This window comes from Dermacentor silvarum, chromosome 7, assembly GCF_013339745.2.
Source record: "Dermacentor silvarum isolate Dsil-2018 chromosome 7, BIME_Dsil_1.4, whole genome shotgun sequence".
Taxonomy (NCBI): Eukaryota; Metazoa; Arthropoda; class Arachnida; order Ixodida; family Ixodidae; genus Dermacentor; species Dermacentor silvarum.
Window position 1 is genome coordinate 23895104 of NC_051160.1, and position 27131 is coordinate 23922234.

The 27131-nt window shown below is 43.5% G+C and overlaps 3 protein-coding genes across 5 annotated transcripts in view; 1 reads left to right on the forward strand and 2 right to left on the reverse strand.

Annotated features, from left to right (window-relative positions):
- Positions 1-701: 701 nt before the first annotated feature.
- Positions 702-3896, reverse strand: LOC125946646 (uncharacterized). The gene is made up of 3 exons (XM_049670345.1): positions 3295-3896; positions 2092-2196; positions 702-843 (listed from the first exon to the last, which is right to left on the reverse strand). The coding sequence occupies exons 1-3, from the start codon at positions 3658-3660 to the stop codon at positions 757-759; spliced, it is 558 nt and encodes a 185-aa protein (XP_049526302.1). The 5' UTR covers positions 3661-3896; the 3' UTR covers positions 702-756.
- Positions 3897-4263: 367 nt separating this feature from the next.
- On the forward strand, positions 4264-21520 carry LOC119457741 (39S ribosomal protein L4, mitochondrial). Its single transcript, XM_037719391.2, has 10 exons — positions 4264-4372; positions 4592-4688; positions 5591-5762; positions 7372-7423; positions 9834-9951; positions 10896-11002; positions 14711-14761; positions 15765-15823; positions 18580-18653; positions 21280-21520. Exons 1-10 carry the CDS (start codon positions 4322-4324, stop codon positions 21426-21428), a joined length of 930 nt encoding a protein of 309 aa, XP_037575319.1. The 5' UTR covers positions 4264-4321; the 3' UTR covers positions 21429-21520.
- A 4482-nt stretch (positions 21521-26002) lies between these two features.
- Positions 26003-27131, reverse strand: part of LOC119457742 (serine protease inhibitor 42Dd) — a 123280-nt gene continuing 122151 nt past the window's right edge. For all 3 annotated transcript variants that reach the window (XM_037719392.2, XM_049670346.1, XM_049670347.1), the window contains one exon: positions 26003-26378. In XM_037719392.2, the coding sequence (XP_037575320.1) occupies positions 26325-26378 (54 nt within the window). In that variant the 3' untranslated portion in view covers positions 26003-26324. The remainder of the gene's footprint in view (positions 26379-27131) is intronic.

The window sequence follows — 27131 nt, forward strand, 5'->3', positions numbered from 1 at the left end:
ATATATATATATATATATATATATATATATATATATATATACACATACAGGGTGTCCCAATGGCGTTACGCGAAGCCAACCTAGTGAGTATTGTTTCCAGTACAGTGGAATAGCCGCCAGTAATTTTTTCGTTACTGCGATTTAATTAATTGTAATTAATTCCCTAACTAGAGAATTACTGGCCTAATTATCAAAGTGTCACTGAGAAAGTTGTAGAGCGACATGAAAAACGCCCGATACAGCTTTCTGTTGCTCAATACGTACTACATAAATGTGTTTTTCCGAGTGTAAAAGAAGCCCGCGAATACACGCAAAGTGCCTCGAGCGGCCAGTCGCGCGGCAATTCTGCGTGTATTCGCGGGCTTCTTTCACACTCGGAAAAACACATTTATGTAGAACGTATTAAGCAACAGAAAGCTGTATCGGGAGTTTTTCATGTTGCTCTACAACTTTCTCATTGACACATTGATAATTAGGGCAGTACTTCTCGAGTTAGATAATTAATTACAATTACTTAACTAAATCGCAGTAACGAAAAAATTACCGGCGGCTACTCCACTGTACTGGAAACAATGCGCACTAGGTTGGCTTCGCGTAACGCCGTTCCTCTTTCTTTAAATTGTGCTGCGTGATAGCTGGGACACCCTGTATATATATATATATATATATATATATATATATATATATATATAACTTAGCACTACATCTACAGAAGGAGCTCAAACATTTTTTTCATCGAACAAAACGTCATCCGTATTAGCTATCTGTGCATTGGTAGTACTGAGTGGATAGGTGAACTCCCAAAGGCCCGATGTAGATCGCCATAACGCATGCCCGTGAAGGCTGAAAGTAAAAAAAGAGAAATGACCCAGCAATGCTTTAGAAAGCAGTTAGCGAAATCCATTGCATATGTCATAACAATTCCAATGCCATCTCATCATAGAAGCGCTACTTACAGTACTGCTTGCAGTAGCAGTATAACTACAGCAAAACTGAGTTTGTAGCATACAAGCATCCTGGGTCCGCGCAACTGGACGCTCGAGGTACCTTGCGTGTATTCTCGGGCTTCTTTCACGGTCGGAAAAAACACTTTTATCTAGCCCGTATTGAGCAACAGAAAGCTGTATCGGAAGTTTTTCATGTTGCTCTACAATTTTCTCATTGACACATTTCATCTAATTATAATATTTGAGAAGTTGACTCATTATTGAGACTAATTATGTAATTAAGCGGAATGCAAAAAATAATCCGAGTATCTCCAAGCAACGCACGGCAAACAGAATTACCTTGGTCCTGTCCAGCTACATGAAATTTGCGTGTTTTCAAATCTTGGTGCATGATAGTTGGGACACCCTATATATTTGAACCTCACGCCTATCATTTTCCGTTCCATCGCCCTCTGCACAGTCTTTCGTTTCCTTTCAAGCTTCCTTGTTATCGTTGAATATTCTTTTTCAGTATCTCTTTAATCTTCATTTAGCAACGACACTCCGACCACTGTCTGGCATGACCGTGACGTCGTTGTCTTCAACTTGGCTGCAAGCTCGTTCCTCACCCGTACATTACTCCGCCCCTCACCTGTACAGTCGCGATCAAAAGTTTGGGGACCAAAGGTGCCGCGATGTGTCCTTTTTGTTTCGCAGCCGGGGCATGAAATCAAGAGCGCACGAGTACGTGTATGCGTACCCAAACTTTTGATCGGGACTGTACGTTACCCGTATACATTAACATTCCACACCCGTAAAAACCAATGGGGAAGGGGGGGGGGGGGGGGTATTACGCACCAAAACTACCGCTCGATTATGAGGCAGTCCATAATGGGGGACTCCGCATTAGTTTAAGGCCACCCAGTGACCGTTTAATGTGCCCCCAATGCACCGGACAGGGGCGCTTTTTGCATTTAGGCCAAATCGAAATGCGGCCGCGGTGGCCGGGATTCAAACCCGGGACCTCGTGATTAGCAGCGCAACACCGTAGCCGCTAAGCCATGGGTTACAAACCCGTGCACTCATTGGCCGTAATTCGTAGCCCGTAATTAACGACATACTCGTTTTCTCATTTCTTTGCTCGTCGACTGATTTCATCACTCACCTTGCTATTGTTCGCAACGCACGTCTCCAAGGCGAAAGGTGTCGTTGTGCTGCAGTTTGACTCAGAAACGACGGACGTGGCCCACACTACCGCGTCATTACCGAACTGCACAGCGTTGAAAAAAAAAATTTTTAAGCATTTAACGTGGACGTGCAAGACAACACGAACATTATTCGTGCAATGTACTACATTTGAACGTATTACCAAGTGGTGTACAACGAATTTTTGTGCGCCGTGAATCTCGAATTTCGTCATACTTGAGTTCCTTGTGAGAGGCAACTATAGAAGAATGCGCAGCGATAGACAAGGAAAAGCCCAGGATTACTGTTTTATAAGCAACAAAATATATCGGTTAAGCTGCTAATAAAGTGCGCTTCTATAACAGCAAAGCAGCCTCTCTGATTACATAGAAGTAAGCCTGGTAAGCAAAAAAAAAAAAAAAGACGCAAAAACTAAGAAGGGTTGTGACGCTAAGTTCCCGCAGTGACGTCACAAATTTTTAGAGCCGTCTGATCTTCATCTTCTTTTTAATCTCAATTGTTTACTGGTCTAGAAGGACTACACTACATTTTAAACAAAGCAAAGTTTCAAGCAAGCAAGTTTTGAGAATTTGTTCTGGGTCATCACGGCCCAAATACGCGAAAACACGGCGTCAAGCTGACGTCACCAGCGCTGAGGTCTATACAAGGAAAAGCATATACTACATGACATGTACTCAAGAAATCACTCCAGAGGCATGCTGAAAGTTGCGTAACTAGGAGCGCTAAGTGCACATGGCTCTCCTGACACAAACCGCTGGCTCGGTCACTCTCAATTCTAGCCCAAACGCTACAATTTGTAAATTGCAATTAGGTCCGTAATGTCGTTAGCTATAAGCCTGATTAGTGCATTTTGTTAAATAGTCGAGTATGCATTTTGATTTCTCGTGCAAGTAACATCCGTCTCTTCGAGCTCAAAGACTAAGATTGCGATATCTGCCACAGGCAATTTTTTAAAATGTGCTTAAAGTCTTCGCAAAATCATCTGATAGTGTCAGCGGATGAGACGGCGTGACGAAATTAGGTGGAGGGCATAGGGTCTGAGTGCAGTTGTCGCAACACAGGGGATGATATGATGATGATGGTCATATAATCGGCTCTAACTACAACTGGCAATGTGACAACATGGCAACGTCATTATCGCTCGGCATAAAATTGTGCTTACGTAAGTCGTGATCGACTCGATTCTCCGCAGCACGTCGAAGTAAGCGTTCTGGGCGGACCCGTGGACGATGCCGAGGCTCACCAAACCTGCGTACTTGTTGAAGTATTCTTCTTTCAGCTTAGTCACGACACGCGACGCGTTTGTAGCGGCACCGTCAGCGGGCGCGGCGTGTTGCCACGACAAGCACGTCGCCAATGCCAGAGCGGCCAGTGGCGCGGCGGTGAAGACACTCTGTGTAGCGGCCATTAAAGATGCATTACTGCTACGGAGGCGCAGCTGGCGAGCTCGCCGCTTTGAAGCGCTAACAAACGGCTCCGCAGGCGCACGCAAGTGCGCAGTAATAAACTTTCGTAAGCGACAAGCCATAAAGGATGTCTGTGTGATCGTTCAAGAACGTAGTACGTCCAGGCGCTAAAATTCATCCCAGATGCGCGCAAACCTTCAAGAAGCCGCGCACATCTCAGATTAGCGTCTGTTCGCATTTGTCATCGTGTTTTGGCTTTTCGATCCCTACCAACCAGAACGGCGTGGATCCATTCCTCGTGAAGCATCCGGATGTTCCGAAGGAAGGCTCTCATTCTTTAGGACACAAGGCAGCACAGCTACACAACCACAATGGATTAATACACATAGACAAACGTCACAGGCGCTGTGATGCGTGTCTATCCATTGTGTTCGGCTGGGTCGCACGTTACGGTCGTTACAAGCATTACAAGCGCCAACTAGCCCAAACTAGCCCAAGCACGTACACGTCCTCCTCCAAGAGTGTTATTTCTTTTCCTCGGAAATCCGCTCAATACCCATAAGATAAAGCTTGCATTGACGCTTTGGGTGCTTTTTGCATGAAGTGCCTAGTATGACACTTGTACCTTGGACGTTCGGGTGTACTTCCAGCAGATATTGGTTGCCGAGGTACCCTCTTTCGGTGTTCACAGAACTGCAGCTCAATATAAATGAAAAACCGAAACCGCAAACAAACGTAGCCGTTGCACAGTCCAATGCAAAGCAATCCGTAGCCAATTGGCGCATGATGGCGGCCGCCATGCGATGCGTCCTCGTGAGTTTTCGACTGGTTAAAGTAAGTTTATTTTCTGTCATTCGCTTTATATTATCTCTTGATGACATGCACAATGTAATGTAATAGCGGTGTTTATGTCAGATTATTCGTCCCTGTCATATAATTCGAAGGGTGTGTTCTAACTGCCGAAGAAGCCAACTGTTGGTGTAGTACAAACCCTCTGAAGCACGAATAGGTTGTTCGTGCTTTGCGAGAATATATTTTCATGTTGTATTTCAGAATTCTGGTACTCCAAGTGTCTTGTGTCAGAGATTATGCAGCCAGACTTCATTGTCCGCGGCAGGAGAAGTAGCCCTTCCAGCAGCTGACGGCGTAGGTAAGTGGTTCAAGGGGCTTTTAAAAAGCTCAGAAGAGGCTAGTTGCGCGTAGGCTGCAGCATTGGTTACATATCATGGAACTCATCCTGCCTTTTCTACCTACTTAAGCCTCTCTTTGCTGAGCTTCGAAACTTTTATCGAGAGAGCGTGAGGATTCAGATGTAGCACAATCGCCGATGATAGGATTTGTTGTATCTTCGTTATTCTTGCTCTTGGCCTTGACCTCTTGGGTCGCTTGCTTTGACTACCACATTTTCCTTAATGTGAAGTTACATGGCAGTTAGCACAACTGGGAGAGCATTAACGCTATGCTATTATTGGGCTTGGCTCACTGATGAGAATGGCTTATGACGAGATTGAATTTAGGTTCGTGGTCGTGTTCGCTTCGGTGGCCATTTCCTTGCCGTCGACTAACTAGAAACACCACCACTCTAGTGCAGAGCGCTTCTGACCGAGATAGTGAATGCGCCCTACGAGATTCCCACAGTCTTGCCTATATCTTGTAGAAGAGCCTTACCAACTTATAATATATGTTGTCTCAATGTGCTAGATTAGGCAAGCGGAAAATGTCATGTTGATATTGCCATTGGTGAAAGTATTTATCGGGAACCTAGGGGTGTAATTGAAACCAGTGAATATCGAGTGTCAATGGCTGGAAAATAATCCAATAACTGGTGCGTTATTTTCACGTGGGGCACTTTCTAAAGGACGGGAGCTTGTAAATCAAGCAGTGACACTTAGACAGTTGCTTTTTAAAAAAAACACGACTATTGCTGGGAGAAATACACGGCTTGACCTGTGCCATTACTGCAAATACATGCAGACACACTTTGTGTAAACATACACAACATTGTCGCTGGCTGGCTTTTTAATGATACTCTGTTTGTGTCTGTATTGCTAGCACACACTACCCCATCGAGGCCGCCGTTGCCGCTTGTGATTAAGCGAGAGCTTGCCCACCCGTCCAAGTTCACACCGAACAGGGAAGCATGGGTTGAAAACTTGGACACCATAGAATCAGAGAAGCTGGGCCTGATTCCTCTTCACCCAAAAGTCTTTGGAGTGTTTCCCAGGTAGGTGCTTGTTTTGTTATTCACTGTCATGGATCAGTGGCCATGGCATTGTGCCAATGAACACGTCATCGCTGTTTCAATTTCCGACTGCTGTGGCTGTGTGTTGATGGGAGCAAAAAACACTCGTTTACTTAAATTTAAGTGCAGCATGTAAAAAAAACCCAAATGGTCAAAATGTATCCATAGCCCTCTGCTACAATCCCCTTCATAACTCAGCTGTTGCTTTGGGGCATTAATCCCATGCAATCAGTCATGTGCTTGTTTTGTTGTTTTTGAATACTTATTGTCTTAGTGCTGTTTTCTTTCTTTACTCTTCTCTTTGTTATGGAGCAACGGAAGCCTGTTCTTGAGCTTGTCTACAGTCATGATACGTCGCTATAACGAAGTCGCATCCAGCTCGAAAATACCTTCGTTGTCACATTGTAGTGGTGTTGAAGTATCGCACCACCAGAAGCCTGGCTTAGCATTTGAACACTTCATTAGGTGAAGTTGTGCCCAGAAGACAAGCAACGCTCAAAGTACAAGCACAGTTGTCAGTTGGCAAAATCTACACCTTGGGTCGAGTGCATCCTCAGTTTATGTATGAATCACAGCAAATTCCAAAATAATCTCTCCATTTGCTCCAACATTCTAAAATGTACTATATACTTGCAGAATAAAACACGATCGGAAAACTTTGAAGTACAGCACACCATATGTGCAATTACTCAAGAGTGCCATGTCGTGTCACTACGAGTCTGGTCACTAAACATGATGCGGACTCTAATGTAAGTGCATGAGCTGAAATCATGTGAATGTCGCATGAACTGGAGACAGCGGCAATGAAAGTATGCGCATTACTTCTTCCTAAATTGATACGTTTCATTTCGTGGGTATAGTACAATAGCATTCGCATCGGGCATGCAACGCGATTAGATAAGACTTTTTCGCAACAGAATCCACGACTTTCGGGGACTTTCGGATACGTGCCGAGTGAAAAAATCTAAAACAGTGAGAATTAGGTGAAAACCAGTCACTGTCGAAAAGCAAAGCATTGTACGTGTGATATTATTCGATATTCATTATGAGCATATATTTGTTATACGCTAAAATTGTAAAAAATAATCATAATAATGCATTTATGATTGCATAAATGCATAATAATGCATTTAATAATAACCCAACCTTGGAATGCTCCTGAGCATATTGATGCAACATGCACTTGATGCCATGAATGATCAAGCCCCCTTAAAAGAACGCTTCGTTAGTGGATATGGGCACAGTGTGACCATCTTTGTTTCAGCACGACCTGGTCCCTGTATTTTGTTATTGTCGTGGGCAATGATGCTGGAAAAGAAGGAAGCATTTCACTGCATCAAGTCATGTTATTACACTGAGGACAAGTTGTATAAAGGCCACGTGATCAACCTACACTCGTACACTAATGGTTCTAAAGCGTGATGCCGTCCTAATTTTGCTCCCAGGGGTGCAAAAGACCTCTGAGCGGATTAATTGTGCATGTAGTACGAATTCCTCGCAGTCATCCTAACTACAGTGCGAGCAAGTGACGTCGACGTCTTTATTTATTTTTTATTTTTTCTGGTTACAATATGTTTATGGGTTCTTGCAGGATTGACACGCTGCACTGGAACATAAACTGGCAGCAAATATACCAGAAAGTGGTACGTGTCTTTTCAGCTGTTCTGCTAAACGCTCTCAGTCCTGGCTTCTGCAGAAAGCATTATTCAGTTCTTATTAACCAAAAAGAAAGGCAGCAGCCAAGTGCAAAGTGTAGTTGGGCTTCTATCTGAGTGCTTGTGTAATGAAATAATTCATTGGTTCAGAGTATTATCGCATAACTGCAGAATCATATCGTAAAGTGGGCCAATCTGATCGCAATGTTTGGGCTTCCTTCCAAGGTTGCATTACCACAAGACACGTGAAGTGTCTGGCCGCTTCAGTATCAGGTCAGTGCAGGAGACATCACCTGCTCGAGCCGTTTCAAGCATAACTTGCACGGCTGTGTTAAATTTATACGCTGTAAACTTAAGCTAGGTCAAAAATACATGGTGCTAACTGTAACAATCTTGACTTGAAGCTACCCGGCAGAAAAGACGACACTTGAAGAAACGAGGTAGACACACTTAAATGTGCAGTACATTGCAGAAGAAAAACAGGAAAAAAAAAATAAAACGGTCTAGTAGATATGTGTGCAGATACGCATGTGTCATCTACTGCATCAGTATTGCATTGTGCCATGCACTGTTTGCACGAAGTTCAATTTGACAAAGTCTAGTTCTTTGTCAGGCAGCCTTAACGATGCAGCATTTGCACATTTGGCTGCTGTTTTATGCATCAAGTGTTTAAAGGTGTTCTGACGTGATATTTTTGACTCTTCATTTTTTGTGATAAGTGAAGGTGCGGGGGCCCTCTAAGCCACTGAAAGAAATCCTTGCAAGCCTTAGACCTCCCTAAATAATTTAATGTAACAGCCTTTCTACAGCCAGTTTTAGTTTCATTTCTAGTGCGTCATAACCACTTTCTGCGTCATGACATCACGACACAGTAGCAACTAAACCAGAACTGGCTGTAGAAAAGCTATTAGTACGCAGTCGAATCTGGATATATCGAATCTGAATACAAAAATTTTCAAGGGGATTATACAGGCGCCGACCGATAAATCGGACACTGATAACCCGGACATGCTCGGTAATTCGGACAGCTTCGCGGCACTGCTAATGGGACCGTAGATTTAATGTGTAAAGACTACCGATATTTCGGACAGCCGCCAGCTCTACACTCGATTATCCGGACTCCGTCCGTGACTGTAGCACACATGGATTCTGCCACCATTATCTCCTCTGGCAACCTCGATGAGACATGAAGTATGGCCTTAGAGATTACACACAAAACGGTAATCCCTGAGGCTTTGTCTCGGTCGCAGCACTACGCCTCAGATTAAATTACAAACGCTGATCTTGGAGGCTCCGCCTGAATTGGGAGGTTTCATCAACATCACAATCATCACATCCTATTCCGGCATCCCAGCTACTTTGTCCCAGCGCATGGCCCGCTCTCGCCATTCTGTTTGTTTAGTTGGCGTTCCAGACAGCACTCTTGCTGGCTCCAAGACGTCTTTCTCGTGAAGTTATCGATGGGCCGCGTCAAATGGCATCAACGGTCCCCTCGCAGTCTGACTCCGAATGAGCCTTGAGTCGCAGTCCGAATGACCCCGACTCCGCTACTGAAGAGCCTGAACTGCCGCCTACCACAGCGAGCTCAAATGCAGACATCATTGATGACCTGCTAGGCTGCGGTGTGCCGATTCCTGCCGCCGTTACATTTGAAGACTTTGCAGACGTCGACAGCGCGGTGTTGTGTGCCAAACTGAACGATGACGAATTTAATTGAGCAAGTTCTGCCACCGTCAAAGAGCGACTCTAACTCAGATGATGATGTGCCATGCGGATCTGACTCGAGCCTTTGCAGTCCTTGCATCAGCGTACAGCGACAACAGAAAACCAGCAGAAATATAGGCGGTACTTGGTTGCACGTAAGCGGAAGTGTTTGCAGCAACGAATCGACCACTTCTTCCTTGCACAGGGGCATTAAAATGTAAATAAAATTGTCTTTTTTCAGCACATTTGTTTTTTCGGACATTCGATAGTTCGGACTTATTTACGTTCCCCGTGGAGTCCGAATTATTGGTACTCGGCTCTACTGCAGTTCGTTACACACAACAATTCATTATATGTAGGTTCGATATATCCGGGTTCGACTGTATTAAATTATCTGGGGCCATCTAAGGCTTGCAGGTATTTTTTTTGGAAGGGGTTTAGAAGTATAGGACTTTCATTTAGCGCAAAGAAAATGAAAAGTCAAAATATATAACGCCAGTGCTCCTTTATTAGGCTAGTTGGTTATGGGTTCATACTGTGAACAGCACAAGGCATGAGCCACTTGTCGCCATGTCAAATATATCTGCAGTGTGAAGTTGCAAGCGATTGGAAAGTAAGCTTAAGCAATTACAAGTCTATGTGGCACTGTTTACCTGCTGTAGTTTAGCATGGCTATTGGTGGCGTGCCTTGCAGGACTGGACTACAACCGAGTCTCGTGCCGAACGCAGAGGCGGTGGCCGGAAGCCATGGCCACAAAAGGGCACTGGCCGAGCACGGCATGGCAGCATCCGGTCACCCCTGTGGAAAGGAGGCAAGTGTTGACCATTTGCCCTGTCCATCAAATCGACTTCTTCGCGAGCTTCTTCAAGCACCATAAAAGGCTACCAACAGTTATACAGCACAGAGGTTACACAAGAACCTAGAGAAGGACAAGTGCTTGTCCTTGTCTTGTCTGCAACCTTGTTTAACTTTCGCACTGTATACTCGCGATAACGGATCACCAACTGGCCCAATCAGCCACCCTGCTAAGTCATACCAGGTTTTTTTTTTTCTTATACTTATACAGAATTTCAAGAAATCGCCCGTTGCAGATAGCACAATTCTAATCATTTAACTGGATTACTTGAAGACTCAGACATTAGTTGCCCAATTAATTGAAATGGATAATTGACTGGTTAACAAAAATTAACAAATTAAGTGAAAGTTCACTAATTAATTTACAGCACTATTGCAGTTTACAAATTGTAGCTGGTGAGTTAGCAAGGCATATCCAGTTCGATTGAATTATAAGGATGGCACCGGTTTCAATACTCGTTACACCGGTTTGCCTTTATTGAACTACAGTACTTGCTTGTACTGGCTCTGGCTATTCTTGGCTATTCCCATAGCGTGTCACCTGCCGGCAGGAATAAATAGTGACGCCCCACAGACCAGCGACAGCCCTGTCTAGGAGGCAGCCGCTAAATCTCAGAGCCTGTGCTTTTCCTACCTGGAGGCACCGAAAACTTGGCATGGCTGCTTTGTTTTGCCACTGATTGAAAAAAAAAAAGTTTTGGAATTCTCGCACCACACAACAGATAACACTGCCAACCTTCTCAAAAATCAAGGGTGCGGCTTATACACGGGTAATTTTTATATACATTTTTGGGGGGATTTTTTTTTTTACAAAGTTCTGGTTGCGGCCATTACATGAGTACATACGGTATGCGGCATCAAACTTGCATTAAAAATGGATACTCGGAATTTGGGTTGCAGGTGGCATATGTCATGGACCTCGTGGACCTAGGACATTCTACTACATGCTGCCATTCTTCCGGCGTGTCCAAGGTCTCACCAGTGCACTTTCTGTCAAGTTTGCGCAGGTAGGTTGGCTAATTTTTGCCTGTTTAGCATCCCCTCATATTTTTCTGGTAATATTTGTGCTTGACCACATCAAGAACTGACAGCAGTGAGTGAATTTATATCTGCGCATCAGAGCAAAAACTTAGAAGACATCAAAATTTTGTTTAGGGGAAAGAGTATAGGCCAAGTCGAAAACATGATGTGTTTCAGAATGCTGTTTAATTTCTTCAGGCACCAGTTACTTCTGTGCTATCACAATTTACATTCGCTTGATTTTCTTTTTATCTTCAGGATCATGAAAAGTGTTCATCTGCAGAACGGGTTAGGAATTTTCAATTCTTCAGTGACTCTTGTCAAGTTTACGGAATGTAGACTCCGTGTGACAAATCTCTACAGGAACGTCAGATACGAGAATGTAAACTATTTTATGGCTAGCATACTCAGAAAGAGCCTATCCAGCGACTTGCAAAATATGCCTGATGTGAAAAATTGGGGAAAACATTGAAAAAACTCTGTGAAGGTGGATGACCAGCGGAGCTGTATATATGGTGATGAGCTATATTGATTTAAATAAAGACACGTACCACATAAATTGTCATTTTCTACCATCTTTATTATTTTGTCACTAAGGTGACTATAGTTTTGTAGTCGCTATGGTAGATGGCCATGGGTTTTGTAATGATGCCTGAGCGGCAATGGATGCGAAGGCGGCGGGAGGCTGCTAACGCCTCCCGCACCCTTTGCGCCTATTCTCGCTTGTGCTCATGCTGTCCTTCTTCGGTCCACACAGTGCACGGCCTACCCATTACACAGCCGGAATGCAACTGACATAATGTGCCTATGCAGTGCATGATGTCACCAGCCAAAGAGACACACCCATTGGCTAGTAAACGCAGCTGGGGCACACCGGCGATACGCTTTTGGTTTGTATCGAGGCTACGGCGGTTTTGGTCTATGCGCTCGGTCTACGCCCACAGAGACCAGCTGGAAACTAGCGTATGACAGCTCCGCTGTAAAAAATTGGAGGGCGCTTAAGCTTCGCTTTTAAGAGTGGAACGCGATAGCTTTATCGGGTCCCGTTCGAGCCCCGTTATCAGGCCCCATTGTAAGCTGGCTTTCCCACTGCAACACAATGTGGGAAAGCCAGCTTACAAAGACCAAGATTACACCGATACCATTAAAGTCGGCTTCACTTTTAAACAGAAAGACATTGCTGGGAAGGTGTTTTTCCAGGGGCAATATAAGTCGTCTTACATTAAAATGTGAAGGTTCTAGCACCTTTTTTATTATTTTTGTTAATTGTTTGCTATTGGCTATTGCCCCGATGCGCGCGTGTCCAAAACGCATTAGGCAGGCGAAGTCCCAATGTGACCTGCCGAGGATGCGAGCGCCATATGGATATCATTTTCACAACTACCTGAACGCGCGGCTGTAGGTCATAGAAATGCTGGAAAAGGGGTTTGTATTTCGTAACAGAATTATGTTTTCTCATACTTTCAAAATACTATCCGACGCCACCATGTCTGTAGGTTGTGGTTAAGTCGTACTTTACTGTCTTTCTGACGGATTTCACTGTGAGAAATTAAATTTTTGTTCACCAACACCTTGCACCTTGTGGAGGGCCTGCGCGGTTGGGGTGGTTCGGGATGATTTTCTCCGCCACAGATGCCGACATCACACGCTGACGCTGGATTTTCTGCGACACGGGGCCCTTAATGCTATCACATTAAAAGGGAACCCACTATACCACATGGTCACATGCTGACACCAAGAACCAGTGCTTCCAACCTCTGAAGCCAGTTTTTCTTAATAAAACTTTTTTTTTTTTTTTCAATTTTCCTACGCTTTTGTGAGGTTGGGTTGTTCAGTTTGTCGGTATGGTTTCTGTAAAGATAAATTCTTGTGTTATTCAAATACTATACTGCAAATTTGGCCTCACTATGACCACTAAGCATGGTCACAGTCCTAACACATTTTGCATCAAGGAAAATTAAGACAACTTGTTCCCATTTACATCTGGCTTTGGAGAGTACATTCATACTAAAAAGATTTTAAATAATATTTGAGTGAAAAATTTATGCGCTAATTGATTAGTAACTGGTTTAATAAACTATCGAAAACTGGGAACTCGCTCCAGCTTATCAGAAATGCTACTGTGGGCTGTGCCCTAAGTTTCCCATGATTAAATAATAATTTAAGGTATCAAACTCGGCTACCATAATCAAAAATGATGTATTGGCTGTTGTAGGGTTATGTAGATCCCCAACAGGTCTCGGGCCCTTTGATGTTGCCAAAAGTCTGTGCCAAAAGAGCTTCTATACTGAAGAATGTTGCAAGTAAATAGACGACAAGGATAAAAACAGCAGTAGCACTTATTATGTCAACTACATTTTCTTCAGAAAAGCATGGTTCTACATCTCAAACTTTCTACACCCACTTTGACCAGTTCTTGGTTAATTAAGGTTGCTCTACAGTGAGCAATGTTTTCAGTCTATTTACTTTGCACTTTCACTTTGCCTTGTATTTGTCTGAATTACCCAAAAGCATAGAATTTTTTGTTCGCACCATTGAGTAAGACACTTCACATCTTTGTATGCCTGGTTAGCTCAGAAAAAGAATCTAGCACCATTGAGTGCACCACTCACTAGCAGAGAAGTAAACTGCATGGACTGTTTTCACCGCCACTTGGCTACTAGACGTCCAGACAAACAACACAGTGCCTGGTGCTAAACGATGTGGTATGCTTCAGAAAGCGATCATTCTGCACCGAAATAATGCACCTTTCTGTGGCTCAGCGTTTGTCGTACTCGCCAGAGTGTGCCCCTTCAGACTTTCACCTTTTCCTCAATAGAAAGACGGGGCTCTCTGGGGTTTGCCTTTCCAGTGAAAATGACGTCACTCAAGCCAGCGCGCTCCATTTATAGGACCAACCTTCCAAATATTTTTTCTGCGAGGATCCGAGCACTCAGAAGCTGCTTGGTCAAACGAGTGTGGCCTATCAAGCAGTCTGCATTGAAACGTAACTCATGTCTGTTACTCGCAGACAACAACTTTCTCGGACAAATGAAGAGGAAGCTACGTACAGATGCAAAGCACACACAAGTTGAGAGCACTCCTGATAAAAGTGCCACATTCTCATCCACGTTAGCTTGAGCTGGGAAAGAGAAAACTCAAACGACTTATTTACAACCGGAAAATAAGACAGAATACACTGCCAAGTGTTAAATCTGGCTTATTTTTCTTCTAGTCTCTTCCGCGTTTGGGCAAATGCAAAACCATCGCTGTTCCAGGAAACCTGTTCCAGGAAACCAAAAGCACTGTCAAATGCTGGCGGAATAGTTGGAGCAGTAACACAAATGCCTAAGCTCTGCTTCTATAGCTTTCTGTTCATTGCCACAGATTGTGGTCCATGAGTTTAACATCAGCCTTTTTTTTGGGGGGGGAGCCAAGGGTTCTTTAGACAGCCCTAGGATATAGGCCAGCCCCAATTACAGGCTGATGTTAGCAACGAAGACTGTTAGGAAAAGAAAATAATCATAACGAAAATTTCCTCGAATACATGCATACCTGAAAAGAGCCTCAGCAGTGGACTAGTGAGCACAGTTGCATTATCTCCCACTGAACCACTTGACAACCTGGTTTTTTTCTTGTCTTGTTGTTTCTAGCTTCGGTTATTTTTATCGCAGTGAGGAACAAGTCTCTGACGCTTAGTTTTTCTCTCTGTTCAGGATGACCTGAAGATAGTTGACAGCTTGGACATCCCAACAAATGACTCCAAGGTAATTCTTACATCAAGGTTTGCCGTGTAACACCTCTTGAAAGTCAGATTTCACGACTGTTGGGAAAAATGGGCTGTTGTAAGCATGCCGACGTTGGCTTGAAAAATAACTAAACTAAATGCTTAGTACATACGGATTGGATAGTTGGTGAGCCGTGATATTCATGAAGCAGCGCACTCAAAATGCACACATGAAAACATGCACACATGAAAAAGAGCATATATAGGCAATGAAAGACGCAGTGCCTGTGTATGTCCTTTTTCATGTGTGCGTGAATGTGTCTATGTCAAGTGCGCTACTTCATCAATACCGCAAACTATGTGTTGCTGTTTTTTTTTTCTTTTTTTTACTCATGTGCTGCTTCTGCAGCAGCTTTCTATCGAGAAAATGCAAGGAGTGGTAGTTTCTTTTTTGTTTACAAAAGTGAAAAAGAGACAATTAAAATTTGCCCCTGATTTTTTTTTTCAGCTTATAATTGACGTTTTCTTGCCACCAGTACAAATAACATTTTCAAAGAACTCTGTACCAGTGTAAACTGGTATAGTGCTTCATGTTTTGTGTACCTATACTTGTGTAACACGAACCACCACAACAACTTATGGTTAGCATTCTGGCCAATCCCAAGCATGGATGAGTAAAGAGGGAGGGTTAGCGTCAAGTTTGGCAGCTTACTGCAGAACATTTGCCAAAGGTGTTATCATAGTGGCAAATATATTCTAAATGAAGCATTATGCAGCATTCCTGTTATTAAAGTATTCACCTACGCAAACAGGAAAACAAAGCTTTGTATGAGTGGCGTGTAAGTCGTCAAAAGAACTAAGCAGGCAGAGGACTAAAACAAATATATTTAATAATGTCTGGTTGAGAACTTGCCCAGGATCAGTTTGTGATCATCTGTGTTTTCAACCAAGAGATTTGGACATTAAATACAATGAAGCCATCTTTCTTCTTGGGATGCATACAACAACTGAAGCCACGTGCGCTGCATTTTCCTCTGTTTCAGTATCTGCTGAAGCTCGTAGACGAAAGGCTCTGGGGGCCCTCGGTGCTGTTCGTGGACAAGTGAGTTGTTTATGGTGCAGGGACTTCAGCTTTGAAGTCTTGCTTCCCTCTTCCCACTCTCATAAAAATGCCTTTTAGCCACGACTTCCCAGCTGGCAGGCAGCCTTCTTATTGCTGCCTCAAATCCTCATGTAATGGTTCTGGTCCGTGATCAGCTTTCTGAAAATGTGCCAAGATGACTTTCCCACAATGTACATTGCCCAGAAGATGGTAGCAGAGTCATTGCTTAAAGGAGTCCTGAACCATCCCTCGGGCTTGGTGAAAAAAACATAGTCCGCAAATAACATACGCTGCTGTCAACACCTCAGCCAAGTTTTGCAGTCGTGCGCAGTGCGTGAAACGCGTAAGTGAAGCGCGAAGTCGCCTTTCTCTCAAACACTCTTTTCAACAGAGGCCACGTTCATCACTCTCTTCTGGACGCCTTATTTCGTCATAAAGCGTCCGGAAAACGCAGCTGCTATTGACCAATAGCTGACATCACTCAAGAATGGTGTTTGGATCAGTGCGCTTCTTTCGACTGTTACTGTGTATATTTATTGACAAAGTTTGACAACCCGGCTGAAGTAAGCAAAGATCTGCTTTCGAATTTTGATCATAATTACTATGTACTTCCAGAAGAAGCTGACTATAGTCTGCTCCCGCTCGGCCGCCCGCGTAAGAATTAAACTTTTGCCACCCTGCTTATCGGTGTTGTAGCAGTCGGGTTCGGCTAATTTCGACTAGCTTTGAACGTTCCACTAGCGTCAAACCACGCGAAACTTAAGGTCAGGCCACACACACGTTTGACAGCGCTCGCTCACTCCTGGCCGCTACTGGTTAGACGCCTTGGCAGACTTATTGATAGCGCTTCAAAATGCGAAGTTGGATGGGACTAATATCCATCGGTCAATCTGGTGAAGGACAAAGCCGGTCCGCACCAGGTTAGCACGGTCAGACTGGAGCATTGAGCGTGGGCACGCACTCAGGCCCTGTCGTGCACAATGCAAACACTGCACATACGCACTACAGTTGCTTGTAGGTGCGATTGATACGTAGCGTAGCGGCGTAGATGCTGCGGTCACCGTGGGGTGCCACGATGAGTCCACTGGATGAGCGCGCTGTGGCTCGCTAAGGACAACCGCATTTGGCTTACGTTTGGCGCGTCGTAGGCGCCAAAAACGGAAGTACTAGTGGCGTCTACATGAACATCCAAAATCAAACTTGAACTGCAATCCATGGTGACGTTCAGTAGGCGGAGCGTTGAGGGCACGCCCGGCTCCGCTGTACCCTTTGCATTGAAGAAGGAGCGGAAGCACCGCGACGGAAGTGTTTGATTGCCAATAAGCACGCTTCTGCTGAACGCATTGAAGTACTTTTTACAGCAAATAATTTCTGAAATAGGCTATTTTAACTTCAAATGCATTTCTCCACTTTGATAAACAGTGGTTCAGGGCCCCTTTAAACTTCGGTATGCTGGGTGTTCTCCTAAAGCGCAATGAATTCAATTTCTGTCCAAGTAAAACATTATCAGACTTCTAATTCAAATGCTATGTATTAGCAATATGTTGCCGAACAGATTGCAGATTCTTAAATGTGAAAATTTAAGCCTTGTGCCAATTAATGCTTAAAGTTGGGATAATTAGTGTTTTTGGGGCAATGCTGCCACTGCCCCTTGAAGGCACCTCGTAATCAACATCGAAGTCTTCTGAATTAGATTTCATAAGAAGTTCTTGAATTTCTGCTTTAAAAAAATGCATGGGCCAAGCGCCGGTCCATCATGTTGGAAAATGAGAGACGCGAGCAACACCGATTGTCGATACGCTTCGTCACACCATCTGCCGAGTAAAAACAAAGCCTGCCATAAAAGTTTAGTTTAATCAACTTCTCAGTAGATGGCACAACCAGTCTATGGATGTTTTACAAATGATCAGCCAGGGGGTTTTCATTGGCGGCGAGACAAGAACACTTGGCCGCACTGCACTTAAAAGATTGAAACACTCGTTAATTTGCAGGTATTACATAGTTCTTGTGTTCCTGCATATCCTCCTATCATGTTTAACCCACGAAAGCAAGGACAATCCACTGGCTTCCGAGTAATCACCGTTTGGCCAATCTGCCGGCAGCCATATTTTGGGCAATTGTGCATTGCAATAAAGCCAGTTTAGCACTTTTCTTAAGCTTCTATTGTAGGTGCAGAACTGTGTTCTCCTATTTTAATTCTTTCTGTTTTAATTATAATTGTGGCAAATTGTCCAATCTGGAAAAAACGACCACTTCTAAGCTTCACATATCATCAAAGGTTATCAGCGGGAGCAGCCTACCATGCTAATTGTGTACGTTCAGAATTCCGCTAGAATATCAAAGGAAGCTTGCAATTCAGGGCATGTCTGCATGCAGTTAGAATAATCAGTTTGATGTTAAATTTGCCTGTTAAAAGCACGCTTTCATAGCCAGTCAAATATCCCCGGTTTGTGTTTATTCAAGGTGATCATGGCCATACTCAGCAGAGTGCCCCATAAAAGTTCGAAAGTGCCTCACAGATTCAGCCAAGGCAATCTTAAAAGCAGAGCTTTGTTTTAACATTTTTCAGAGTGTTCCTCTTTGCTTTGAAGATTACATTTAAATTTTACTGCTGCCGAAACAGTTTTGCTTACTACGTGTAGTACTACTTGTCTAGAGCCTCACCCAACTTCATTTGAGCTTGAGTTTTATCAGCAAAGGTTTAACGTTGCGACTCTGTGATATTCATTAGTTTATGTATTGTCTTTCTTTTCCAGCACGGATTATGTCTCTGAAAACATAGCTCTGATTTGCGATGAAGTGAAGCACTTCAACATAATGCCCGTTTATGGTGAGCATCTGTTCGTTCTCTGCATTTATGTGGCATTGAGCGCATTCCAGATATCTTGCACTTCACGAGGCGCTGGCCCTGCGGAATTGTGTCTTGCAGTTAGAAAGCCCCATCACAAACAATTTTGTGCAGTGCTACCGCAACACACAGTTGCACAAGAAATCTAGCCTGCCTCCAATTCGAGCAGTCAGAAATAAGCCGCGTTTACTTTCAGAGTTGCGAACTCAGCTAAACCTGCCACGTTTGCCTTCACAGATTAAAAATGTATTTGCACTTAATTGTTGTTAGTCTCAAAAAGCTTTTGGTCACTGTCCTATATGGACCACAGCATGTCACCCTTCTGGACTAACCACTTTGTCAATTTAGAAAGAAAAAAGCCTCTGGATCTCTAAAAACATACAGTGCGACTCTGTTGCTGCTAGCTTCCATGTAAGATAGCTTATCTTTTGATTGAGCTTTTGTAATTAAAGCCTCAAATTGTTGCACCTGCCATCCTGCGCGAAGACTTGTTCTACCGCCATTTTGTAATCACAGTAGGCTGTTGCAGAACATGGTTTCGGTTTCGTATCAAATTGTAATGTGCAGGCAATTTTTGAGCAATTTTTTTTTTTTTTTTTTGAGAAAGGGCACACATTATAATGGAGTAAATACAGTAATCACCTGTTGTGAGGTGCCACTTTCAATTCAAAATCTGCCTGAAAATTTGTGTTTTCGGTTTGCTATAAATGTGATTTCAATGCATTCACTTTCCTCTAGCACTACCGTAACAGACGCTGCAGCAATTGGGGTCACACCTGCCGGGGTGGCTCAGTCAGCTAAGGCGTTGCGCTGCTGAGCACAAGATCGCGGGATCGACCGTGGCGGCCGCATTTCGATGGAGGCGAAATGCAAAAACGCGCGCGTGCCTGTGTTGTAGTGCACGTTAAAGAACCACAGGTGGTCAGAATTAATCTGGAGCCCTCCACTACGGCGTGCCTCATAATCAGAACTGGTTTTGGCACGTAAAACCCCAGAAAGAAGCAATTGGGATCAGAACTGGGGTCTGGTGCATCCATGCTGACAAGGCTAATTTCAGGACTAAAATAATGAGTTTTGGCTCACAGAAATGTATGGGCACCGGCCGGGACCTTTGCTCAGGATCGAAATAACCCAAAAAAATTAAATTCACAGGCACCTACACTTTTTTCTACGTCTTCAGTAGTGCATGAACTTCTACTCATTACTTTGAAGGATATGGCATTAGGGAACATATTGATTATAGACATAAGGGACCTCAGTGAAAGAATCATTCATTGCCTCAATGTACTAGTATACATAGATAGCTTTAGTGGCATGTTGTTTTTCATAAATAGAGCAACTTCGATGGCAATTGCAGTGCACAGTGATGGTGTGGCAATGAACCATGTTGCATGTCTGACATGTGCTTTCACAGATGTTCTCTTTGCATGGAAATATACTAGTTTCTTTAAAACTTTGCAGCCACATGGTAGCCTACAGCATAGTTTATCTCTACATGTGCTGTCAGTAACCTACAGTTCTTGCTGCCTTCTGTGAGTTCACGCAAAAAAGACTATTCCAATGATACAAGTACATAAATCATATAGTATTTTAATGTTATGCTTGACGGCTCACGGAAGCTTTGCCAAATGGCGCACCTTTGCATATCAACATTATAAAGCTCTGATCAGACTCTTTTGGAACCCGTCACGGTGGCTCAGTCAGCTAAGGCGTAGCGCTGCAGAGCACGAGGTCGCGGGATAGAAGCACTGCGACGGCGGCCGCATTTCGATGGAGGCGAAATGCAAAAACGCGCGTGTGCCTGTGTTGTAGTGCACGTTAAAGAACCCCAGGTGGTCAAAATTAATCCGGAGCCCTCCACTACGGCGTGCCTCATAATCAGAACTGGTTTTGGCATGTAAAATCCCAGAAAGAAGAAGAAGACTCTTTTGAAGCAGCGGACTGCAGGACAAATGACTTGCTGTGCATTCTGCATGTTTTACGTGTGGCCTGCCACTATAATTGATTTCAGCTGCTGAGCTAGCTGTCCTTCGCACATTAGCTTTAGCTGCATCTGCAAGCGTACAAAAAAAGAAATGGCTAAAGTGGATCAGTAAATGATGCTTTGGCAAAGTAACTGAATGTTGCCAGAAACTGTTAAACATCTCATCCAAACAGGAGCACCATCATGCCCTCACATTATTAATTCACCCCTTACATAGCATTGGCATTCAGAAAAACACAGCGCATTTGTTATGCAAGTAAATATTACCTTAGTAACCTTAGTGGTATCTCCACTAAAAATACCCGTAGCAAAGTCCAAGCACTTTGAGACTTGTGTTGTGTACGACTGGCAGCACAAAAAAGTGATACTTCTTTAGTTAACCGTTTTGTTTTTTTTTTTTTCTGTTTTGGCCTCCATTTCCACACCCAGCCTACAATGAATTGGCTGACATTGCTCACTTTTTATGCACCAGCAAGCCATTTCCAGCTGTTCATTGACAGTGGCAGCTCTTGTCAATTGTCATGCTTTCTTTGAAGCTCAATGGTCTGCAGAGCATATGTTGCATTGCTCTTGTTGCAATTATTTTACTTTCTCGTACTATTGTGTCAATTCTCGTTCCCGCAGGACTCAACGTGCATAGCATGTTGAAGCACGACACACTCGTTCTGACCCTCTCTGCTGTCGAGGAAATCGAGAAGAAGCTTCTCTATCAGCTGAACCGAACCGACGGCAAAGAGGTGGCACAGCGAGACCACAGAAGGCCTTACTTGTAAATCGTCCCATCTTCTGACAGTCTTCATTGTAGGTACTACACCGATAAATTTAGGCATTCATATAAAAAATAAATGTGCAAGTCTTAAATTTCTGGCTGTGTACTGTCTTGCGTGATATTTTGTTCAACTAAGGTTTGCCTGTCACCTTCTGGAATGGCGACTGTAACTGTCTAGGTACTCCTTCGTGTTCTTTGGACCCATTTTAGTGACTTTGTACGACCTGTTGCTGAGCATGGCTACCAAGCCATGGTAGCCATTGAATGCAAACGCATCCATGTAGATTTAGGTGCACATAAAAGAACACTGAATAGACACACTAAATCGGTTTAGACTGATCAAGCATTATATCAAAACACTATTTTTGCTAATTTCATGGTACAGTCGAACCTCAATATAACGAACACTAATATAAAACAAGTTAATCTGAAATTTTTCTTGCCAATATCAGCATGTACCGTAAAAACCGGAATATAGTCGAACTTTTTTTTAAAAAAACCATTGCGAAAAGTCAACCCTCGTCTTATAACCAGACATTGGCGGAAAAACTACGGAAGTCTTGCAACAATGTGCAGATGAAGTAAACAGCTGCCTTTGCCATCGCATTCAGGCTGCTTTTTCACATTTTGTTTCTAAATGAGCGGAAGCCGGCGGCAATTCACCGTCGCCTTCAAGAAAAAGGCGATTGAGTACGCAGAAGCCCACGGCAACACGCTGCCGTGGCCTTCGTATCGTGCGACCATCGACCCGCGTGTGTCAGCACCTTATCATCACGGCACGGAGCAGCATTTAAATAAATACTGTCAACATTGTGCAACCGGCTGAGTCGCATTTGTTTAAGGTTAAGGGTGTGTTTCGGTACTTCTGCCATTGAAAAAGATTTTTTTTCATTTTTAGAATTGGTTAGTTGGGGGGTTGACCTATATTCCGGTTCGACCTATAGTCCAGTTTTTACGGTAACAATTGCATGATTATATAACTAACACTGGATACAGCGAAGGTATTTTTGTGTTGAATGCGGATTCATTATAACAAGGCTCAACTGTAATAAGTGGATTATTAGAGGAAACAGTCAACTTCAAAGTTCCATGTACTTCAATTTCATGCCAAAACACCAGTGCTGGTTAGTCCATGTAACATAACAGATTTCAAGGTATTTCTTTGAACCTTGCTAACCTCAGTGTTTGGCTCTTTTAGAGTACAACATATAGTTCATCTTTACTGATTAACTAAAATTTAACTAGGCCCTAGCAGATGTAAAAAATCTACGACCTACGGTGAACTGGTGTAGGAACGTCAAGGGGGCATCGCCACCCGTCTCGTTTTGCATTTCTTCTGGCTTATACCAGGCCTCTTCTTGTGGTAAGTTTTTTTTTTTTTTTTGATTGCAGAAAGGTTTACTAGCACAGCTCGAATAAATTTTCTCTCTTGGGTTCCTTTAAAGAGCCCCAGTAAGCCAAAATTAATATCCAGAGCTGTCCACATCCCTCATAGCCCACTGGGTTGAAAAACAAGCCTCATCAATTAACTGTTCAATTGGGAATTGCAATGTGTATCTTTTGCATAAAAGCAAACATTTAGAACGTTCAAAGCAAGAAAAGCTCAAGTCATCGTTCACGGGTTTATGCGGCAGCTTCTGCACGTAGCACTGAAAGGGTTGATTCAATGAAGCCATTTAATGCTTGAACAGAGGGAAAGATGATGGCAATTTTTCTTTATGTATGGTTGTTTTTGCATACCTGAGAGAAAGAGCAGAAAATTTGTCTTGGAAATGGCAGAGAGGTCAGCCTCAGGTAGACTGCTCTAGCCTTACAATAGAAAAAGGTGCATAAAAGGTAAAGAAAGAGAGGGCTGTGCCCAATGGCAATGAGAACTGAAGGCGTGAATATATTTAGTCACTTGGACAGACGAGTTTATCACAACTTCTGAGTCAAGACCGATGCTGTGCAGGAATAGTGCAACCAATGCATGGCATGTTACTTGCAGGTGCAGGTCTTTTTCAAGGGGGGCCTGACTTTGAGATTGTGATAGATGATGAGTTTTTTACGTGCTGGTGGGTTCTCTTCAATAATAATTAAACCTTTCTTGTCTCTCCAGAGCAAGAGAACAGTAACATCTAGGAAGAAGAGTTTGTCACATGCCGTACGTTGACGCTGCGCACCCAAATTTTGAGGGAGGAGGGGGCTCAGGACATACGTACATCCCCCCTGGATCTGCGCATGGTTACTTGTGTAGAGTAGATGTACGAGCTCGAAGTAGACTGTTTAAACTTTGTTGTGCTCAAGCACCTCAGTGATAAAATATGCAGATCTAACATGTTGGAGTCTAAAGCAAGACTCTAGTGAAGCGGTGACATACTATAGAGCTAACAGCACTGCACGCAATAGTGTTTGCTTTCATCCTATGCGACATGTAATCTCATATGTTAATGCACCCCACAGGTCACAACTTTAACATCATGCAATTTTTATACTTGTGCACTACACTGTTCACAAGCTATGCCAAAATGTAAACATTGAATCAGTATGAGGCGTCTATGCAGGCAAAGAAAGCTCCACTTTAAGTCGGTAGCGCCGAGAGCAGGTGTCACTAAAGGCAAATATCGGGTCAAGCTGAAGCGACAGATTAATGCTGTACGTCTAAGGCGTCAGTCAGTATTACCATGAACAGAACTTTAGTGAGAAATTGGTATAAATGTAAGACACCATTTGAGACTCTACCGAGACACTTTAGTACTAGCCCGATGACGTAACACATTATAATTGTGTCGCTAGTACTGAACCACTGATAAAAAAATTGTTGCATTACATTATTAAACAGAAAAAAAAATGATGCTTGTCCACTTCTATTAGATCCTTAAAGTGAGAACTACCGCCCTCATGTATGAAGGCCCGCACCCCCAAATTGGGGTGCGAGAATTTGGAAACAAATGTTTCACTAAGCTTCACATGCATACTCGTGTGCTGGTGAATTTCAGCAAGCCGCTACAAGACGGCACTAGTCAGTGTTAAAAAAAATCAGTCAGTGTCTGCAGATGCATTCATAGTCGGCAGTCACTGGTTGCATTTATTTGAAAGCATGTTCAAGCACAGTTTGAGGCTTCGGTGAGTAGCCACAAGCCTGCCTCATGCAAGGCAGGCCCACACCCTGTAAAAATTCAGAAGAAAAAAAGACTTGTGGGCCTTAGACGAGTAAATACGGTAATTGATGTGACCCCTGGCAGTGACGCAGGTGGTCAAATGGTTTCATTTTCGCTCGACCACACACCGCATGTACTCTCACATTTTGGTAGTTTCTGTATCGCATAGCACTATGCTGGTTTTGCTGGCTTGCGAAGCTTGCAGTAATTGCAAGCAGCAAAAATACCCTGGCCAGTGCTGAAAAACCGTAGCACTGGCTCTTGGGTGCCATTTTACCTTCTGACAGCAGTAAAGGTCAGATGTATGCAGTGTAGCATCTTTGTACGCATTCTTCATATTGTGTGTGTCACACCGCCTTGCTCGTGGCAGGCTATTTGTACTATTGTGCTAGAGGAATGTGGTCATTTCAGTTGCGATTTTCTCTGGAAATAAGTATTGTGGGTGAGGAGAAACTAGGCAGACGTCGGTGCCTGGTGTCCACAAACTATGTATTTTAACAGGGCCCGCTCAATTAGGCGGGAGTGGGACAAAGCGCCGCTGGCCTTTGATTTTGCAACGCCGATCGCACTGCTCACACACCGCAAGCATGCTTGGGTGTCGTCTTTCTTGGTCGGATCACTGTGGCGCGTACTAGCACACTGCAGGGCCCCCCCCGCCTTCTAGCGAGGAAGCAGCAAGAGCGGGACGAATGGCAAAGAGCGGATGGTGGTGGTGCAATGCAAAACGCACGTGGTGCGTTACAGTATTTTCTTGGCACGACACAAATGCTACAATGTTTCTGGAATGGCATTTGAACATTCCATGTAGATTTAATATTTACCTTTAGAGTCTCTTAGGCGTGCTCACCATGGCCACTCTGTAGCTAGGGCGTCCTGCTGTCGAGCTCAGGTTCACGAGTTTTATTCCCAGCTGCCATATTTTGATGAGGGCAGAATGCAGGAAAGCTTATCTGCCAGTCCGTTGGTGCAGTCTCTGGTTTAGGTTTAACCAAGTGATCAAAACGTCAGAACTGACCATAATCCATGGTCATTCAGTATGACATCTCTCACAGCTTCAGTGTTACTTCAGGATTTTAAACCTCATCAATCAATGAAGATTTGTTACTGCAGCAACACTGTGCATCATGCAATGTTGTCAAAATCTTCCTTCTGAAAGACTTGAAAAAGTTTCAAAAAGGTAAATGCACACATTCCTGTGTAAAACAGAACCCATACTTTTTTTATATGGCTCTATGTATGTTTATTTTGCACTCGTGACATCTGTGCCGTAATCCTTTCTGTAACAGAACTCAACAATGTGTCACATACTGATTGCTGACTACTGACAACAATGTGTCACATACTGATCTACATTTTGTTGGTAATAGTGTCAAATTTGAAATGACTGCAGTATGTACTGCATCAATAAGAAGCCACATAGAATTTGTCAAAGACGTGCTTGAAGCCATATCAAAGCTCACTGATGCCAGTGGCAGCTTTAATAAACAAGAGCTTGAATACAGTGCTTTTGTTTACATGTGCACCAAATATGGTACAAATTTAGTGACTTTGAGAAGAGGTATGCTGATCTTGCTTCACTGATTTCCTTGTTTTGAATAATACCAATTGCACCTTGTGTTACAAGCTGTTGCGGCAAAATATTAAAATTCTGATGATGCATGCATTCCAACTGCACTGGAACTGCGATATGTACAAGTTGCGGCAAGGATGATGCAGAAAATGATAACATCTTATGTGCCCCGATAAATGAAAAATGTGCTTCACTTTGGCCGAGTGGCAGGTGGTTCTTTTGTGATAGCCGGCCTCCAGGAACACTGCAAAAAGAAAGTAGTGACGATGCATCATTGTGAACAAGTCAACCACACTGCAACTGTGTTCATATGTAAATTACACAACATGTGGTACAACAAAAGCACAGTAGGCATTGTAGATTGAACCCTACATCTGTCTGGCACACTTTTGATACTACAGCCTCCGAAAGGCTGCTGGAACTTTTCATATTAGACGAGAACTGTGGCAGAGAAATTTCACTGCATCCTTCTTGGTGTCATAAAGGGAATGATGTTTGCATTACATACCATCACATTCTGGGTGCATGGGACAAGGACAATTCTCTAGTACATAGCAACTACAACATTTACCAAGGGTCACACACATCATGCACATCATTGGGTCTTTTCCAGTCTTTCTTTTATAACACACAAGATGCCTCACAAACCACACAAACAATGTAAGAACTAAAACTTGTTATGGCAAATAATTCATGGCCGCATGACATGAAACAGAAGATTATTACTGTACTAAGAAAAACAGAACTAACTAAAGTTGACGGGGCACAATAAGTGCCAGTGCTGACCTATAAAGGCACACTAAGGGTGAACATTGTCGAGCTAAAGTGATAGATTAGTGCTTCAAAATGTTTGAGGCAGGGGTCTCAAACTCACGTCAGGCATTGGACCACTTACATTGCACAAGGATTCCCTGGGCCACACTGTGACATGTTTGGCGAAGGGGGGATAGTTTTCTTGACCCAAACTAAACTAGAGTGACAGATGGTGAATGCACAA

Excerpts from the sequence above, each read along its gene's own strand:
- LOC125946646 (XM_049670345.1), bottom strand. The coding sequence starts at position 3,660 with ATGGCTTGTCGCTTACGAAAGTTTATTACTGCGCACTTGCGTGCGCCT. Across the intron at positions 2,197-3,294 it reads TCGAGTCGATCACGACTTAC|TTCGGTAATGACGCGGTAGT; the intron begins GTAAGCACAATT and ends AACGCTGTGCAG. Across the intron at positions 844-2,091 it reads GCGTTGCGAACAATAGCAAG|CCTTCACGGGCATGCGTTAT; the intron begins GTGAGTGATGAA and ends TTTTACTTTCAG.
- LOC119457741 (XM_037719391.2), top strand. The coding sequence starts at position 4,322 with ATGATGGCGGCCGCCATGCGATGCGTCCTCGTGAGTTTTCGACTGGTT. Across the intron at positions 5,763-7,371 it reads GTCTTTGGAGTGTTTCCCAG|GATTGACACGCTGCACTGGA; the intron begins GTAGGTGCTTGT and ends GGGTTCTTGCAG. Across the intron at positions 14,762-15,764 it reads TCCCAACAAATGACTCCAAG|TATCTGCTGAAGCTCGTAGA; the intron begins GTAATTCTTACA and ends CCTCTGTTTCAG.